General features: G+C 43.4%; 1 protein-coding gene across 1 annotated transcript in view; it reads right to left on the bottom strand.

The window, feature by feature from the left end:
* The window catches only part of LOC144487389 (attractin-like), a gene marked incomplete at its 3' end in the record, with an annotated part of 126,636 nt that overhangs the window by 50,935 nt on the left and 56,297 nt on the right, over window positions 1-19,404 (bottom strand). The window contains exons 6-8 of the mRNA XM_078205477.1: window positions 14,748-14,910; window positions 13,724-13,814; window positions 12,302-12,545 (exon numbers count right to left, since the gene is read on the bottom strand). Coding sequence (XP_078061603.1) covers window positions 12,302-12,545; window positions 13,724-13,814; window positions 14,748-14,910 — 498 coding nt within the window. The remainder of the gene's footprint in view (window positions 1-12,301; window positions 12,546-13,723; window positions 13,815-14,747; window positions 14,911-19,404) is intronic.

Genomic DNA, 19,404 nt, shown 5'->3' with positions numbered 1-19,404 from the left:
TTTAAAGATCAACAAGTGTGAAGAAGGGAAAGGGTTAATGTAAATGTGAATGTGTTTGTGAAGTCTTACCTTTCCTACAAGTTTGTGTGTGGTTTGCGGAAGAAAAGTGATTCCATGGTGTGGAGCGCGATATCAGCCCGTTTGAAGAGGAACTCCCACTGGGGCAGCTGGAAGAGCGTCAGAACTTCAAAGGGAAACCGCGGGAAGAACAGGAAACAGAAGACCTGCGCTTTGTGTGCTGAGGATGCCAGATACACTGGTTTATGATCAGAAGCTATCAATCTATTTTTTTGTAGTTGGTCTGGAAGCTAGCTTCATGACCAGCAGTTGTAAATTTTATTTCTGAGTCGTGACTGGTCTGGGGTTGATTCGTGACCAGTATTAGAAGCCATGCTGTATATATATCCCCACTTTTCTGTGTTCAGGGAGAACTTTGGCTTCCGCTTTCAAGGGGTCAAGTTCTCCCGCAAGCTTGTGAGAATAAAGCCTACTCTGTTTTGACTCATACCAGTCTCAAGAGGTATTTTTACCAACTACATTTGGTGCTGAAACCCAGGAGACCTCCGGGATCTGTTTGCGGGGACTCTGTTTGCGGGCTCAGGTTGAATGGCCACAACCTGGGTACTGGAATAGAGTTCTGAACCTAATAGGGCGAGTCAAACTACAGTGGGCTGATCATATGTGATGAGAGAGTGAGAGAGTGAAAGACGTCTGAACTGAACACATACGGACAAGGAGGCATTTGTCTGTTATGGATTCTGAAGCGAGTGTAAAGACTGCAGAAAAAGGTGCCTGAGGTGTGATGTTCAGACGTGAGTGAGAAAGAGAGACTGTCTAAGTGTTCATCGGAGTAGAAGCCGGCTTAATAGTGTAAGCTTAATAGTGTAAGCTTAATAGTGTAAGCGGTGGTACGGAGGGATTTGATCACCCCTGACAGGTAACACCGGACTCCGATAAGAGCGACCGAGGAGTGGGAGAGCGAGAAGGGAGAACAGAAGGCTCCAGGTGGTGAGTATAAAACTTATCTGTATTATGGTGGGATCACAAAGACAGTGGGGGCCCCCGGGCTCCCTGATAAATGAATATATGACTGAGAGGGATAAACTTATTAAACAGATGAGAAAAGAGGGGTGGGACCTGTCTCACCTGCTCGACCAACAACGGAAATGGTTGGAAAAAGAAAAGAAAGACAGAACTAAGAAAATTGGAGTTCTCTTGGTTCGCCAATTAACCGGATTAATTGAACAGGTCTCAGTCTCGGGTAAGAACTGGGCTGACGACAAAGCAAAAATCATATTGTTGGAAACACGCATTCGAGAATTAGAAAAGAGAAACCAAAGTTTGGAGGACCCCGGCTGGGGATCCTTGCCTCCCTATAGGATGGCCATAAAACCCACAGCACCCATAGGAGACTTCGACCCCGATGAGGAAGAGGTCTATGATCTTGCTCCTATAACTCGGGGCGGGGCATTACAGGACCCCACTGCCCGATACCACCCCTTTGCCCCAGGAGAAAGACAACAAGTTTTGGCTTCCCTGGCAAAGCTCCAGTCTTGGAGTAACAATAGCAAATTTTGGGCAGAACTGGATACCATTTGGGTTGGACACCAGTTACGCTTGCGGGATATACACCAGTTGGTAAGGGTCGCTTGCCCACAGGATAAGTGGAGACTAATGGGTGACGGAGTGGGCCAGGTTAACGCCGCCAACCAAGCTCGGTTGGATTACTGAGGCGGAGTGGAGGTACGCGACAGTGACAAACGCCGAGATCGAGGCAATGATTGAACCATTTACTTGGTTTAAGGTGGAAGTCCAATGAGTCTTGGGCAACACACCAACCAACTGGTCCAGAATTACCAACACTAAACAACAAAGGGGTGAAGGAGCCTCCAAATTTGGGGAGCGACTCTTTAGAATATATCAAGAATGTTCGGGAGTGCCCGACACTGCCCGGACAGATAGAGCCTTTTTACAAGCATTTAAAGATGGGCTGTCGCCAGCTCACCAAAAAATCCTTAAAATGGGAATTCTCAGTACCCTGAACTATGATGAATTGGTAGAATGGGCTAATGGCATACCTGGAGGTGGATAGGAGAGATCTAAGTTTTTGTATTTCAGTGTGTTTGTGTGATCTGGTTGCTAGTCGAATGTAGGTGGTTGTTGTATTAGATTGAGCGCAGGAATTGTTGAAGCCTTTGTTTGTTCTTGTGGAGTGTTTATTGCGGGTAATAAATGAGTTTATTGCGGGTAATAAATTAGTTTAGCCTCAGGAGAGCTGGGGAGGTGTTAAGACTGTTAAAGATTAAAGTGATAAGATTTCTTGAATTTACTTCTGTTTTGAGTGTAATTACAGTTTGGAAGAAAAAGAATAAAAGTGACTGGCTTAATCCAAGTTCTGTATTCTTTTAAATGTTTTACTTACATCTCAGTTTAAGATGTTAAGTTTGAATGAGTGTTGGAAGCTTCCATGTGTGTCTTTGTGTGTGTTTAGCAAAGTTGTTTGTTTTGATGTTCTTTCCTGTTGTGATTTTACAACAGTGGGTTTGATACAGAGTTTAAATAAAATTGGAAGGTAAATTGGAATTTCAAAATCAAAGTACATAAATTGAAGTTTGAAATAGCCAATTTGAATTTTGAATAAACCGGTGTTTGAATTTTGTTAAGAAAGGATTTAAACTTGAGGGAACCATGTGCTCTCTCCTTTGTCTTGAAGTGAAGATTATGAGAGAGTTAGTTGAGAAATTGGGAAAAGAAAATAAGTAATTTTATGGGAAAGTAGATAAGCAAGAACAAAAGAATGTGGTATGAGTCAGTTTTAAATATTTTAAGTTAAGTGAAATGAATTGTAATTCTGCTTATTTCAAGTCCCAGCAGGAGATTATTCAATTAAATCTTAGTTGCCAATGCAAATTGCCCATTTAGAATGCAGTATTAAGGTCCGCAGGATATAGTGATTTACGAATGTCTAATAGTTTAATATTCTGTAACCTGGTTAAAATTATGTACTGCCGTTGCAATTTTATGTGCTATCTATTGTTCAAAGTTTGCCAAATATTGAGCACTGTCAAGCTTAAAATCTAGCCAGTTAAAATCAACCCAAAACATTTCTGATTAATTAACTAGCATATATTGTACCTACTTTGGTTTTGATTTGACACCTGTTGTTTTCCTCGAGTGCGGGGGGGGTTTTGATCTGGAGGTCAGTTTAAAATTGGAAACGGCTTGAATTAAAAGGGTTTGCATATTATGGTTTTGCTGTGTAAAGTGGTATGATACAACTGCCGCTTGATTATTTTTATTATACAGTATAGCACTGCTATATACACCCGAAAATAAAATAAAATCCTGAAAAGCCTTCACCAATTTTGTATAATATAGTTATATATTATATGTTGTGTATTAGAAACATAGAAAAACTACAGCACAAAACAGGCCCTTCAGCCCCACAAGTTGTGCCGAACATATCCCTACCTTTTAGTCCTACCTATAACCGTCCATCCTATTAAGTCCCATGTACTCATCCAGGAGTCTCTTAAAAGACCCTATTGAGTTTGCCTCCACCACCACTGACGGCAGCCGATTCCACTCGCCCACCACCCTCTGTGTGAAAAACTTCCCCCTCACATTTCCCCTGTACCTACCCCCCAGCACCTTAAACCTGTGTCCTCTCATAGCAGACATTTCCACCCTGGGAAAAAGCCTCTGAGAGTCCACCCGATCTATGCCTCTCAACATCTTATATACCTCTATTAGGTCTCCTCTCATCCTACGTCTCTCCAAGGAGAGAAGACCGAGCTCCCTCAGCCTATCCTCATAAGGCATGCCACTCAATCCAGGCAACATCCTTGTAAATCGCCTTTGCACCCTTTCAATCTTTTCCACATCCTTCCTGTAATGAGGCGACCAGAACTGAGCACAGTACTCCAAGTGGGGTCTGACGGGGATCTTATATAGCTGCATCATTATCCCCGGACTCTGAAACTCAATCCCTCGATTGATAAAGGCCAGCACACCATACGCCTTCTTAACCACCTCCTCCACTTACGGGGCCGATTTTAGAGTCCTATGAACCCGGACCCCAAGGTCCTTCTGATCCTCCACAGTATTAAGAGTCTTTCCCTTTATATTGTACTCCTTCATCCCATTTGACCTGCCAAAATGGACCACTACGCATTTATCTGGGTTGAAGTCCATCTGCCACTTCTCCGCCCAGTCTTGCATCCTATCTATGTCCCTCTGTAACTTCTGACATCCCTCCAGACTATCCACAACCCCACCAACCTTCGTGTCGTCGGCAAACTTACCAACCCATCCCTCCACTTCCTCATCAAGGTCATTTATGAAAATGACAAACAGCAAGGGTCCCAGAACAGATCCCTGGGGCACACCACTGGTGACCGACCTCCATTGATAAAACATAATTCTGTAGGAGCTTCCTATTTTCCTCGCCATACAAATGGTTAAATTAGAGATAATGTCGGGGTACATTATATAAAGATTGGAGCTGTATGGTATGTGATTTTAATGGGGAATGCGATGTTTTTTGATGAGATTATATACAAATGAATGGATGTCCAACTGCAGCCAAAAAGCCAGTGTAAAGTGTTATTTAATTCACACTGAGCTTCCTATGGAAGGGGGGTGTGTAGTTAACTATATAATGTACTAGCTAAAGCCATACAGATATCGGGAAATTGTGGACAGAGATATTGTCCACTATACTGATGAGATTAAGAGTTACCACAAACCGGACAACCGGATTAACCCCTTATGAAATTAATGACAGAATGGACGATGATGTAGATTCACTAAAAGATGAATTCAGGGAATATGTTTTGGAACTAAGCACCCAACTAAAAAGGATGCGCAAATTAGTAAAAGACAATCCGGAACAAAGAGACACAGAGAGAGAGAGCTTGAAATGCTCCCTGATGGGTGGGAAGTTGCGTCCTAGTAAAAGCACTACTTGACAAGCCTGGGTTCGCCCCTAAATGGAAGGGCCCCTATGAGGTTAAAATTGTGTAGTGTGCTTAATTCACAGATATGCGAGACGGTTGACCTCCAAGCAAGCTGAACGGGTTCGCGGGCAGTGGTGTGCTGGCGGTATAGCCTTTGGACCATTGTATAACGGTCGCGTGGGTTATTAGTTAAGTGATAGGATGATTTTCTTGCTGCTTCTCACGACCCTTGCCCTGCTAGTCACGGAGGGGAAGTATAGGTGGAATTGTCTAGACTTGGGGACAGAGCATCGCAAGTATCTCTGTAACGATGGCTCTGCCTATTGTAACCTTTCGACACATGGAATAAGTCCCTGGGAGGTAACCCGTAGGGACCGCTGCTAGGGATTCCTTAACCATGACATGTTGCCAACTCTGTTGGAGGGGCGAGGTGATTGGGGTCTCCCATGAAATGTAACGTGGTGTGACTGGAATTTTTGGTGTTTGGCTGAGGGACCGGGATGGACCTGTACCCGGCAACAGCGGAAGACTCGGGAGGATGAGTACATCAAGACGAGATTTGGTCGATCCAAGCGATCATTGTACCAATCCTCTAACATTCGACCCTATCATGTCTCACTTGTATGTGTTGCAGTCAAAATTTTGAGCAAATGCTGGGTCTGCTTACATATTCCCATGCACGAAGGAAAGGGGGGAAAAGTCCTTTATTCCCTATCCCTTTGTCAACTCCGGGAATAGTAGAGGGGATTTTGGATTGGAATAGAACCCAAGATGGGACAAGGAAAGTGACATTTAAACCCCATCAGGCATGTTGTGAAAAACCAACAAGGAGGGGATCTATCTGCTTGGTAGGAAACGGAACCATACTTGTTGGCCGTAGCTACTGGACCCAGCAGGTTAATGTCACCAGTGGTGCCTGGATTTTGGTACAACAGATTACAATCCATTGCCCCATTGCTGATGTCCTGGTCAGCCTCTCCTCTACTTATATGAGCAGCATGACTGCATATAATGGTACCTGTTTTGTCTGTGGAAACAATGCCTACCCATGGCTTCCTTGGGATTGGGTAGGATCGTGTTATTTAGCATATGTGGTACCCTATATTCACTATTAGTGAGACAGAACAGTTCTTTATGATAGCTTTCCCACTTGGAGAAGATTCTCAGAGATAGGATGTATGCGCATTTAGAAAGGAATAAACTCATTAACGATAGTCAGCACGGTTTTGTGAGAGGGAGGTCATGCCTCACTAACCTGGTGGAGTTTTTTGAAGAAGTGACCAAAATGGTTGACGAGGGAAGGGCCGTGGATGTCGTCTATATGGACTTTAGTAAAGCATTTGACAAAGTCCCTCATGGTAGGCTGGTGAAAAAGGTTGGATCTCATGGGTTAAAGGGGGAGGTGGCTAGATGGGTGGAGAACTGACTTGGTCACAGAATAAGGGGCTCAGAGCCTCGAAAGCTTGTGTGGCTTTTGCTACCAAATAAACCTGTTGGACTTTAACCTGGTGTTGTTAAACTTCTTACTGTGTTTACCCCAGTCCAACGCCGGCATCTCCACATCTTGGTCACAGAAGACAGAGGGTGGTAGTGGAAGGGTCTTTTTCCGGCTGGATGCCTGTGACTAGTGGTGTTCCGCAGGGCTCTGTATTGGGACCTCTGCTGTTTGTGATTTATATAAATGATCTGGAAGAAGGTGTAACTGGGGTGATCAGTAAGTTTGCGGACGACACAAAATTGGCAGGACTTGCAGATAGTGAGGAGCATTGTCAGAAGCTACAGAAGGATATAGATAGGCTGGAAATTTGGGCAAAGAAATGGCAGATGGAGTTCAATCCTGATAAATGCGAAGTGATGCATTTTGGTAGAAATAATGTAGGGAGGAGCTAAAAGATAAATGGCAGAACCATAAAGGGTGTAGATACGCAGAGGGACCTGGGGGTGCAAGTCCACAGATCCTTGAAAGTGACGTCACAGGTGGAGAAGGTGGTGAAGAAGGCATATGGCATGCTTGTCTTTATAGGGCGGGGCATAGAGTATAAAAGTTGGGGTCTGATGTTGCAGATGTATAGAACGTTGGTTCAGCCGCATTTGGAATACTGCGTCCAGTTCTGGTCGCCACACTACCAGAAGGACGTGGAGGCTTTGGAGAGAGTACAGAGGAGGTTTACCAGGATGTTACCTGGTATGGAGGGGCTTAGTTATGAGGAGAGATTGGGTAAACTGGGGTTGTTCTCCCTGGAAAGACGGAGGATGAGGGGAGACTTAATAGAGGTGTATAAAATTATGAAAGGCATAGATAGGGTGAACGGTGGGAAGCTTTTCCCCAGGTCGGTGGTGACGTTCACGAGGGGTCATAGGTTCAAGGTGAAGGGGGGGAGGTTTAACACAGATATCAGACGGACATATTTTACACAGAGGGTGGTGGGGGCCTGGAATGCGCTGCCAGGCAAGGTGGTGGAGGCGGACACACTGGGAACGTTTAAGACTTATCTAGACAGCCATATGAACGGAGTGGGAATGGAGGGATACAAAAGAATGGTCTAGTTTGGACCAGGGAGCGGCGTGGGCTTGGAGGGCCGAAGGGCCTGTTCCTGTGCTGTATTGTTCTTTGTTCTTTGTTCACTTTATGGGACAGCAAAAGCAACACAGGAACTTATACATATGGCCTCTACTTTGGAGAGAATTGCAAATGAAACTAGAGACAGGTTCGAGGAGACGAGCACAGCCTTCTCTGAAGTCTCAGCCGAGGTTGTAGCTATCCTGACTGTTGCTTTACACAACCGATTGACACTTGATTATGTGTTGGCTTTCCAGGGAGGAACGTGCGCTATAATTGAATCCGAATGCTGCATGTATGTCCCAGATGATTCGGAAAATATAACTCGTTTGGCAGATCATATCAAACGAGTGGCGATGACAATACAAGATGAAGGGAGCCAATATCATAATTATAACCCTCCGGGATGGCTAGGGCAATGGTTTGGGTCGTAGAGATCATACCTGATGCATGGGTTGATTGTATTAATTGTCATTGTTATTGCTTGTTGTATTTATATGACATTATTGAACGAACAGCCCGAATTATGCCGAGTGCAAGTGTACAGGCAGAAGGGGCAGGCTTCCTGACGAAAGAGGTAGGCCCATAAATATTGGTAACCTTTGGTTCTGAATTGGTCATGGGGCCATGTTTGAACTTGTCCCCAACCAAAAGGGAGGATTGAAGAAGGGAAAGGGTTAATGTTTTTTGTACTCAATGTATTTTGTACCTAAAGGGAAAGGGTCAATGTAAATGTGAATGTATTTGTGAAGCCTTACCTTCCTACAAGTTTGTGTGTGGTTTGCGGAAGAAAAGCGATTCCATGGTGTGGAGCGCGATATCAGCCGCTTGAAGAGGAACTCCCACTGGGGCAGCTGGAAGAGCGTCGGAACTTCAAAGGGAAACCGCTGGAAGAACAGGAAACAGAAGACCTGCGCTTTGTGTGCTGAGGATGCCAGATACACTGGTTTATGATCAGAAGCTATCAATGTATTTTTTGTAGTTGGTCTGGAAGCTTGCTTCGTGACCAGCAGTTGTAAATTGTATTTCTGGTCTGGGGTTGATTCGTGACTAGTATTGGAGCCATGCTGTATACATATCCCCACTTTTCTGTGTTCAGGGAGAACTTTGGCTTCCGCTTTCAAGGGGTCAAGTTCTCCCGCAAGGTTGTGAGAATAAAGCCTACTCTATTTTGACTCATACCAGTCTCAAGAGGTATTTTTACCTACTACAAAGTGTCACAAGTTGGATTACATTAACACTGCAATGAAGTTGTGAAAATTCCCTCGTTGCCACACTCCGGCGCTGGTTCAGGTACACTGAGGGAGAAATTAGCATGGCCAATGCATCTAACCAGCATGTCTTTCGGACTGTGAGAGGAAACCGGAACACCCGGAGGAAACCCACGCAGACACGGGGAGAACATGCAGATACGGCACAGACAGTGAGCCAAGCCAGGAATCAAACCCAGGTCCCTGGCATTGTGAGGCAACAGTGCGGAGCTGAGTGGCAGCAGGGCCAACCACTGTGCGACCCTCTTTTGAGTGTCTCAAAAGTGACATTCTTGAATTTATTGCAAATCATGCTCGACAATCTATCATGTTACAAACAATGGACATTTTATATGCTATTGTCTGGTTTCAACAATGAGCACGTAACGACCCAAACTGAATGAGACTCAAAAAACAACGATAGTCATAAATCCCATGTGAAAGTAAAGCAATTTGCTTGATTCAATCACAAGAAGCCAGCTGCAGTGGCTGAGGAATAGCAGCTCATACTTGGCTATTCCAGGAAATGTCACTGGTTTTCAAATTGCTTAGAAAATCAGACATACTTGTGTAACATGATCCTCTAAACTCCAGTAAAAAATCCAGAGTTACATTCAATGAAAGTGGGATTTATTATTTTTCAGTCACTGCAAATCAGGATCTGGTTGTACACCATTTATTTAAACAAAGGGCATGTTCTCTCCCGTATTTTCACTTCCAGTTTTCAATTAAATAGTCCATGCAAATTTGATGCCAGCTTTAAGAACAAACAAAGAACAAAGAAAATTACAGCGCAGGAATAGGCCTTTCGGACCTCCACGCCTGCACCGACCATGCTGCCCGACTTCACTACAACCTCCTACACTTCCGGGGACCATATCTCTCTGTTCCCATCCTATTCAGGTATTTGTCAAGACGCCCCTTAAAAGTCACTATTGTATCTGCTTCCACTACCTCCCCCGGCAACGAGTTCCAGGCACCCACCATCCTCTGTGCAAAAAATCTGCCTTGTACATCTCCTTTAAACCTTGCCCCTCGCATCTTAAACCTGTGCCCCCTAGTAATTGACTCTTCCACCTTGGGAAAAAAACTTCTGACTATCCACTCTGTCCATGCCTCTCATAATCTTGTCGACTTCTATCAGGTCGCCCCTCAACCTCCGTCGTTCCAGTGAGAACAAACCCAGTTTCTCCAACCTCTCCTCATAGCTGATGCCCTCCATACCGGGCAACATCCTGGTAAATCTTTTCTGTACCCTCTCCAAAGCCTCCAGCCTCTTTCTGGCAGTGTGGCGACCAGAATTGAACACTATATTCCAAGTGCGGTCTAAATAAGGTTCTATAAAGCTCCAACATGACTTGCCAATTTTTAAACTCAATACCCCGGCCGATGAAGGCAAGCATGCCATATGCCTTCTTGACTACCTTCTCCACTTGCGTTGCCACTTTCAGTGACCTGTGTACCTGTACACCCAGGTCCCTTTGCCTATCAATACTCTTAAGGGTTCTGCCATTTACTGTATATTTCCTATCTGTATTAGACCTTCCAAAATGCATTACCTCACATTTGTCCAGATTAAACTCCATCTGCCACCTCTCCGCCCAAGCCTCCAACCGATCTATATCCTGCTGTATCCTCTGATTGTCCTCATTGCTATCTGCATATCCACCAACCTTTGTGTCGTCTGCAAAATTACTAATCAATCCAGTTACATTTTCCTCCAAATCATTTATATATATTACAAATAGCAACGGTCCCAGCACTGATCCCTGAGGAACGCCACTTGTTAGACCTCCATTCAGAAACGCACCCTTCCACTGCTACCCTCTGTCTTCTTTGACCGAGCCAGTTTTGTATCCACCTTGCCAGCTCACCTCTGATCCCATGCGACTTCACCTTCTGCACCATTCTGCCACGAGGGACCTTGTCAAAGGCCTTACTGAAGTCCATGTAGACAACATCCACTGCCCTACCCTCATCAATCATCTTCATCACTTCCTCAAAAAACTCGATCAAGTTAGTGAGACACAACCTCCCCTTCACAAAACCATGTTGCCTCTCACTAATACGTCCACTTATTTCCAAGTGGGAATAAATCCTGTCTCAAAGAATCCTCTCCAATAATTTCCCTACCACTGATATAAGGCTTACTGGCCTGTAATTACCTGGATTACTTTTGCTACCCTTCTTAAACAAAGGAACAACATTGGCTCTTCTCCGATCCTCTGGGACCTCCCCTGTAGCCAGTGAGGATACAAAGATTTCTCTCAAGGCCCCAGCAATTTCCTCCCTTGCCTCTCTCAGTATTCTGGGGTATATCCCATCAGGCCCTGTCTACCTTAATGTTTCTCAAGAACCCCAATACCACCTCCTTTTTGATCTCAACATGACTCAAATTCTCTACACACCCTTTCCCAGACTCATCATTCACCAAGTCTTTCTCTTTGGTGAATACTGAGGCAAAGTACTAATTTAATACCTTGTCCATTTCCTCTGGCTCCACGCATATATTCCCTCCCTTGTCCTTGAGTGGGCCAACCCTCTCCCTGGCTAAGGAGCAACAATGGGCAATAGCTTAAAAAAACAGACATATGAATGAAGATTCAAAAAGAATTTACTCAAAAACAGCCCTGAATATAGATGTTACACTGAAAGGGCAAGATGTTGCATCATTTAGACAGCAGCTATAACCTACTTGTCGCAATAATAATCTTCCCCTATTTCTTGTAAAGACAAAAAGCTCCATAATCGACTATTTCTGTTGATAATTTTCATTGCGAAATGTTCAAAAATTCTTTGTTATTTCTAGGCCTCTTAGCAGCCACTCAAGTTATATTCCAGTGACCTTCACATTTCCTCCCAAAAATACAGACAAGCAACTGCCAAACCACTGCTGATCTGCAAAATCCAGGTAAAGGAGCAGGCATTTATGAATCTCATGCATTTTTTCATTCGATTATTTAATTCTTGGGACATTCGTGCCTTGCTGGCTCAGCTAGCAATGTTATTGCCCATCTCTATTTGCCCTCAAGGTGGTGGTGGAGAGTCACTTTTCTGAACTGCTGCAGTCCATGAGGGGTAGGTACACCCACAGTGCTGTTAGGGAGGGAGTTCTAGGATTTTGACAGTGATAGTGAAGCAATGGCTTCCAAGTCAGAATGGTGAGTGACTTGGATGGGAATTTGCAGGTGGTGGTGTTCCCATGTGTCTGCTGTCCTTGTCCTTTGAGTTGGTAACGGTCACCTGTTTGGAAGGTGCTGTCAAAGGAGCTTTGGCTGCAGCGCATCTTGCAGGTAAAATCTAATGGAGTTCTTCATATCTATTCCACAAATGTTTTTTACCCAACAATGTGCCTGCAAAATTCCTTTCAACCAGTAGATGCTGTCAACCTGAGAGAGAACACTTTCTGTAAAAAAAAAATGCACACATTGCACAAAGAATTACACCTCCACAAACCTGCTGCAGCAAATTTTTCACCTGCTTAAATGGGAACAAAACGTTAGGCTGCTGTTCTCATTCTTGTCAGTACTCACCAAGATTGTACTCCTGTATTTTGCTGATGTATCCATAAAGTGGACAGTACCCAAAGATGGCCAACATCACAACACTGCCGTCTTTCAATTGTACAATATGTGCGGAATGGCCCACAACGGCGTACTGTTGCTTAGCCTTTGGAGTTAACTGTATCCATGACTGATTCTGAATGTGAAACACCCAGAGCTGATTTGTGACATTCCCCGTAGAATCGATTTTACCTCCGTACATATAAATTTTATCCTATAAATTTCAAGAAAAAAGTCTAAATGAAGATCAGCATTGGTTAGGTTGAGGAAAATAAAGATGGAACATGAATAGAATACATAAAATAAAATGAGTTTTGATGTTACATTGTGAACTTCAGGTTATAGAAATCTTTACAAATATATTTGTGCAGCACTTGAATTGTATCCTGCACGAGGTAACCAAAGGTAACAAAATAGCACTTTTTTAAAAATTCATTTGTGGGACATGGGCATCGCTGGCTGGTCAGCCCAGCCCTTGTTGCCCTTGAACTGAGTGACTTGCTAGACCATTTCAGAGGGCAGTTGAGAGTCAGATTGCTGTGGCTCTGGAGTCACATGTAGGCCAGAACAGGTAAGGACAGCAGATTTCCTTCCCTAAAGGACATTAGTGAACCAGATGGGTTTTTCTGACAATCGACAATGGTTTCATGGTCATTGGTAGATTCTTAATTCCAGATATCTTTTATTGAATTCAAATTCCACCAGCTGCCATGACCCGATTCGATCCCGGGTCCCCAGAACATTAGCTGAGTTATTAGTCCAGCGATAATACCACTAGGCCATCACCTCCCCTTATAGTTTTTACTAGTTGTCTTTAAAGTTTGCTGCTTTCTCAGAGTTCCAAAGCCAATGCACAGGGTGGACAGGGCAAACCATTAATTCATCTCCATCTTCAAAAGCCAATCCCCACAAAAGAGACATACTAGATCCAAGCTGACAAGAATAGACAATACACCTGATCTCATGCTTGATCTTAGCCAAAAGGCTGAGAAGCAATAGTGACCATGAATAGTTTTTACCAGAGCTGGAGAGACTAGGTTTCAGATGGGCAACTCTCACAGATGTTCTCTCGCCAAGGAAGCTCTTCTGTTTAACAAGTCACAATTAACTCCACACTGCCAAGATTACTAATTGTTATTTGTGGAAGCATCTCAGTGCAGCATGGCACATGTATTTGCCAGCAATCTGCACCTGGGTAATCGGCTGCTGGGAGAGTGGGAGCACCGGGACACTCCTGAGAAGAGCAAGCAGAGCGCCAGTACTTTCCACAGACAGGCAACACCATAAATAGTGCTGGATGAAAAATGCACTGCTAAAAGAATAAACAAAACTTGTTGAATACTGCCTCCTTCTTCTAAAGCACCAATATGGCTAAGTGCAAATGTTTATTACCTTGTATAAAGCCACAGAATGCCCGTATCTCCCAACTACCATGTTTGCAGATTTCTTCAATGGAAACCATTTCAGATCTTTCAGATCATATCTATGGGCAAGGAGTAGAGAAAAGAAAATAATTTTTTTTTTACAGCCATTCCTATTATTTTTTGGATTTTCCAACACAATCTGAAACCAAATTAAAACAAATCTGGGACAGAGGAGAGAATGGGGGTAATTATTTGTAAATTACTGCCATCTCTGCAATGCAAACTAGTATCCTCCTTCATCCAACCTTACTGTCATACAATATAATTCCAAACAGTTAGTGAAATGTAAAACAAAGCAAGACTGTTCAATGAAAACATTTATAATTCAACAATTAATTGCAGATCCAGCAGGGGGCATTTGCTAACAGAATTTGCTCCCCTTGACATCTGTTTGCTGGACAGATGCAATTAACTTTTGATCGTGGAGACAGAGCTTGGATGAATTAAATATAGACATTACAATACATTAACCTAACAGACGCCAAGAACTTCAGAATGCAAGATCCAACTGAAGGATAACTCACAATGGATCAAAGTCAACTGAACTTACACTTGTGGAATCTGCGTTGTACAGACGTTAGGAACATTTATATTCAGATCTGTTTTTAACTTAATAAATAATGCAATCGTAAGAATGACATCTGAGAAACATTGCTGCTGTAGAAGCTTGGTATGCACTGACTGCCACTACACAAACACAGGCAAACCTGCAATGTTAAGGGGACAGGAGGCGATTCATGCTGAAAAACTTGTTTTCTGAAGCATAAGCAACAGTGACAGAAAAGAGATACGAAAAAGTTGAGCAGATTTTTCACAGGTGTTAAAACTTTTCAGGACAACTGTGCAACGTTTGAATAGGCTGGGCAAGAGGGCAAATTCAGAGCGTCGTGGATATGCCAGCATGAAAATGCAACATGAAATCAATGAGTGATCAAAAACAATGTTCTCAAAATGGTTCGTCGCTAAACAGTGCAATGATTTGCTCTACTTACGCTGCAACCATCTGATACTCGGAGTAATTAAACACGTATCCCCCAATAACCCACATAACGTCATCGTTGACGACTGCCTTGTGAGAAGCCCGGGCGAGCATTGGTACCCCATATTCTTTCCGGTCCCAAAAGGGCTGATCAGCAGGCAATGAGCAGTCAGGACCTGTTGGATGTTAAAAAAATCAATTCTGTATCAACACTTTTTATTTGCAGAATGCACGATCACCCCACTAAAGGCGTACACAAATCCCAAAGGCAAACCTTTCTGACCACTTACTGAAAATAACCAGCTCATTAATGTTTGATACTGAGCAGAACAAACACGTTGGGCAAATATCCAACCTTCGTCAGCAATCAGAAATTGTAGAATCTCCTTGGTACACCATGTAGACAAAAATACAATAAATATCACCACCAGTCCCACACATCAGTACTCAGCAATATGCAGGGAACAAGTCTCCAATTTACTTGGGAGGCAGTAACCTATAGGCCAGTTAGCTTGACGTCTGTCGTGGGGAAGGTGTTAGAATCAATCATTTAGTAGGTTATAGCTGAGCACTCAGAACAACTCCAGGTAATCACGAAGAGTCAGCATGGTTTTGTGGAAGGGAAATCATGTTTAACCAATCTATTGGAGTTCTTTGATGGAATAACATTCACTATGGATAAAGGGGAGACCATAAATCTGCTGTACTTGAGATTTCCAGAAGACATTTGATAAGGTGCCACACCAAAGGTTATTGCAGAAAATAAAAACATGGATAGAAGGTTGGCTGGCCAGCAGAAAACAGAGTGTGCATAAACGCGTCATTTTCTGATTGGTAGGATGTAACAAGTAGATCCACAAGGGTCCGTGCTGGGGCCTCGGCGTTTTACGATTGACAGCAATGATTTAATGAAGGGAGCCAAGGTATGGTAGCGAAATTTGCAGATGATACAAAGATAAACAGGAAAGTGTATTTTGGAGAGGACGTAAGGACATGGCAGATGGATGTAAATAGGTTGAGTGAGTGGTTGAGTGTTTTTTTTAATTCTTTGATGGAATGTGGACGTCATTGGCAAGGCCACCATTTCTTGCCCAGCTTCCCTTGAACTAAGTGGCATGCCAGGCCATTTCAGAAAGCAGTTAAGAGTCAATCACAATGCTGTGAGTCTGGAGTCTTATATAGGTCAGACTGGGTATGGAGAAGAAGATTTCCTTCACTGAAGGTCATTAGTAGCTTTTTACGACAATCGATGATAGTTTCATAGTCACCATTACTGAGACTAGTTTTCAATTCCAGACCTTATTAACTCAATTTAAATTCCACCAGCTGCCTGGTGGGATTTGAACCCATGTCCCCAGAGCCGGCCCTTCTAGGTTACTAGTCCAGTGACATTACGACTACACCACTAATAATGTTGCCCTCCAAGTCACTCACCCTCCTGACTTGGAAATATATCGCCGTTCCTTCACTGTTGCTTGGTCAAAATCCTGAAATTCCTTCCTAACAGCAATATGGCTGGGTACCTATTCCTCAGAGACTGCAGTGGGTTCAAGACAGCAGCTCACCATCACTTTCTCAAGGGCAACTAGGGATGGGCAATAAATCCTGACCTAGCCAGTGACACTCATCCCACAAATGAATAAAAGAAAAGTGAAGTTGTTCACTTTGGCAGGAAGAAGAAATAAAAGTATTACTTAAATAGAGATTGACTGCAAAACTCCAAGGTACAAATGGATCTAGATGTTGTTGTACACAAGTCACAACAGGTTAGTGTGCAGGTGCAGCAAGTAATTAAGGAGGCTAATGGAACGTTATCCTTTATTATGAGATGAAATTAGGAATGTTATGCTTCAGTTATACAGGGCTTTGGTGAGGCCACCTCTCAAATACTGCATGCGGGGGTTTTAGTCTCCTTATTTAAAGAAGGGTGCCAATGCATTGGAGGCAGTTCTGTGGAGATTTACCAGATTGATACCTGGAATGAGCGGGTCGTCTTATGAGGTTAGGTTGGACAGATGGGATTTGTTTCCACTAGAGTTTCGAAGAGTGAGGGGTGAATTGATTGAAGTGCATAAGATCCTGAACAAGGTGGATGTGGAAAGGATGTTTCCTCTTGTGGATGAGTCCAGAAATAACAGGCGTTGTTTTAAAATTAGGAATCATCCTTTTAGGACAGAGATGAGGGGACTTTTTTTTCCTCAGAAGGCCATGCTTTGGAACTCTGTCTCAGAAGGGAGTTGAGGCATGGCCATTGAATATTTTTAAGATGTAGGTAGACAGATTCGCGTTAGCAAGGGAATCAAAAATTATTAGGGTAGTTGGGAATGTGGAATTCGAAACACAAATTAAATGGCAGAGCAGGCCTGTGGGGCCTAACAGCCTACTATTGTTCCTATGTTGTACATTTGGTATTTTCATCCACTCGTACTTTAACATTTATTAGCCATGGTTCACAGTAACAGGCTAAGCGCAGACGATCATGAAACTACAGGATTGTTGTACAAGCCTAATTGGTTTGGTAACACTCCTCATGGAAGGAAACCTGATGTCCTTGGCTTTTGTTTGGCCACACTGAATACCACTCAGAAGGAACACTGAGCTGAGAACCAAAATATACTGAGTGACAGACTTGTCCATTACCAAGAGTGGCTCAGTAGAACCGCAACTGAATGAACTGGCAGAGCCCTGAATGGCTTAGCAGCAGACTGGGCTTGGGGCAGATGGTGAGAACCAACACAAGGGAAAATCTTCCTTAACCGCGTCCTCAGCAATCTAAGATGTATCTATCCATTGCGGTATTGGTAGAATATTGCCATGGGATATTTTATGTTAAAAGTGTACATTGGTGTTAGAACAAAGAAAAGTACTGCACAGGAACAGGCCTTTCAGCCCTCCAAGCCTTGTTGAGTGACCACAGTGCAGTCCTTATGGAGACAAGTCCTACCTTCACACTGAAGAGACCCTACGTTATGTTGTGTGGTCTACTGCCATGGTAAATGGGTTAAATTCAGAAAAAATCTCAGCTCAAAGCTGAAGAGCCATGAGGCGCTATGGGCAATCAGAATGAGAAGAGTTGCATTTTACAACAACCTGTAAAGCTCATGGTACACCATATTCTTCAGCCCACTATTTACATGGAGCCAAGGGACAAAAACCTGGTTCAATAAGGAGTGTAGAAAAGCACACCAGCAACAGCACAAGATGGGCCTAAAAATGAATTGCCAACCTGTGAACCTACTGCAGAAGCAGCTACATGATTCCACAACCGACTATTAGATCAAAGCTTTTCAATTCTGCCTTATCCAATTCGGAATGGCAGTAGGCAATTAAACAACTAACAGGAGGAGGCAGCTTCACAAACATCCCATCCGCGATATTGTCAAAGCCCAGCACACAACTGCAAAAGACAAGGCTGAAGCTTTTGAAACTATCTCCAGTCAAAAGCGCTGAGTGGATAGTCTGATGGAATTCTGTCTACATGTCTGAATGAATGCAACTCCAATGATACTTAAGCTCAGGACTCAACTGGACAGGCAGAGAACTTGTGAAAGGAGGTGAATGAAGGTCGATTAAGGTGATGTATAACAAAGGGGAGAAAGAGAAGACAATGCCATAAACATACACTCCCTCCACCTGGTACACCATGACTGCAATGTGTATAGTCCAGAAACAATTCACCAAGGCATCTTCAACAGCACCTCCAAAGCATGCAACCTCCACTGCCAAGGAAGACATGGGCAGCAAATGTATGGAAATACCAGCACACACAAGTCCACCTTCAAAATCACATACCATCCTGATTAGGAAGTACATTACTGTTACTTCATTCGCCTGGGTAAATATCCTGGATCTCCCTCCCTAACAGCATATGGTTAATACCTTCACCACACTGACTGCAGTAGTTCATTGCAATGGCTAACCATCTCCTAAAGGACAGTTAGTGACGGCCAAAATAAACCTTAAACTTGCCAGTGGCACCCACATTCCATGAATGATTAAATAAAAAAAGACAAAAGGACTTTAGATACAGACCAGCTTTCACCATTCAATACGTATTCCAATGTGTATAATGGTACAACACATTGGACCTGCAATAACCCTGAAATTGCTCCATCACTAAGTCCCAGATATAGGTCCTGTTTATAACCATACTGCTCAGAGGTGCTGCGCACAAATTAGGCACTATACCATCCAAGTGAGGGTGGTGGAGAGTGATAAAAGAGAGCTTACACTTCTGTTCAACACCTGAGGAAGGTATATAAGAGATTTACTTGAATGGTTCCAGGTAAGGGGAACTAAAGATGTGTAGATAGACTGGAGAAGCTGATGCTTTTTTCTTAGAAAATAGCAGATTAAATACAGGTATAATCATAGCATGGTTACTGTTCAGGAGGCCATTCAGCTCATCGGGCACATGCTAGAACTCAACAATAGCAACACAGATAGTCCCACTTGCCCACTCGTTCACCGCAGTCTCCACATCAAATAATTCTACCTCCACATTTCATGCAGAACATTCCAGATCTTTAACATGTGCTTCATGACACTTCTCCTGCTCCTGCGATTAACCCAAAAATCCATGTCCTCAGGTTCTTGACCCTTCAACCCATGGGGAACAGCAGTAGAATGGAATGAGGAGATTATATAACTGTAATGTTCATTCTGTGAAT

This window comes from Mustelus asterias, unplaced genomic scaffold (genome assembly GCF_964213995.1).
Source record: "Mustelus asterias unplaced genomic scaffold, sMusAst1.hap1.1 HAP1_SCAFFOLD_767, whole genome shotgun sequence".
NCBI lineage: Eukaryota > Metazoa > Chordata > Chondrichthyes > Carcharhiniformes > Triakidae > Mustelus > Mustelus asterias.
This window is presented reverse-complemented; position numbering and strand designations above follow the sequence as displayed.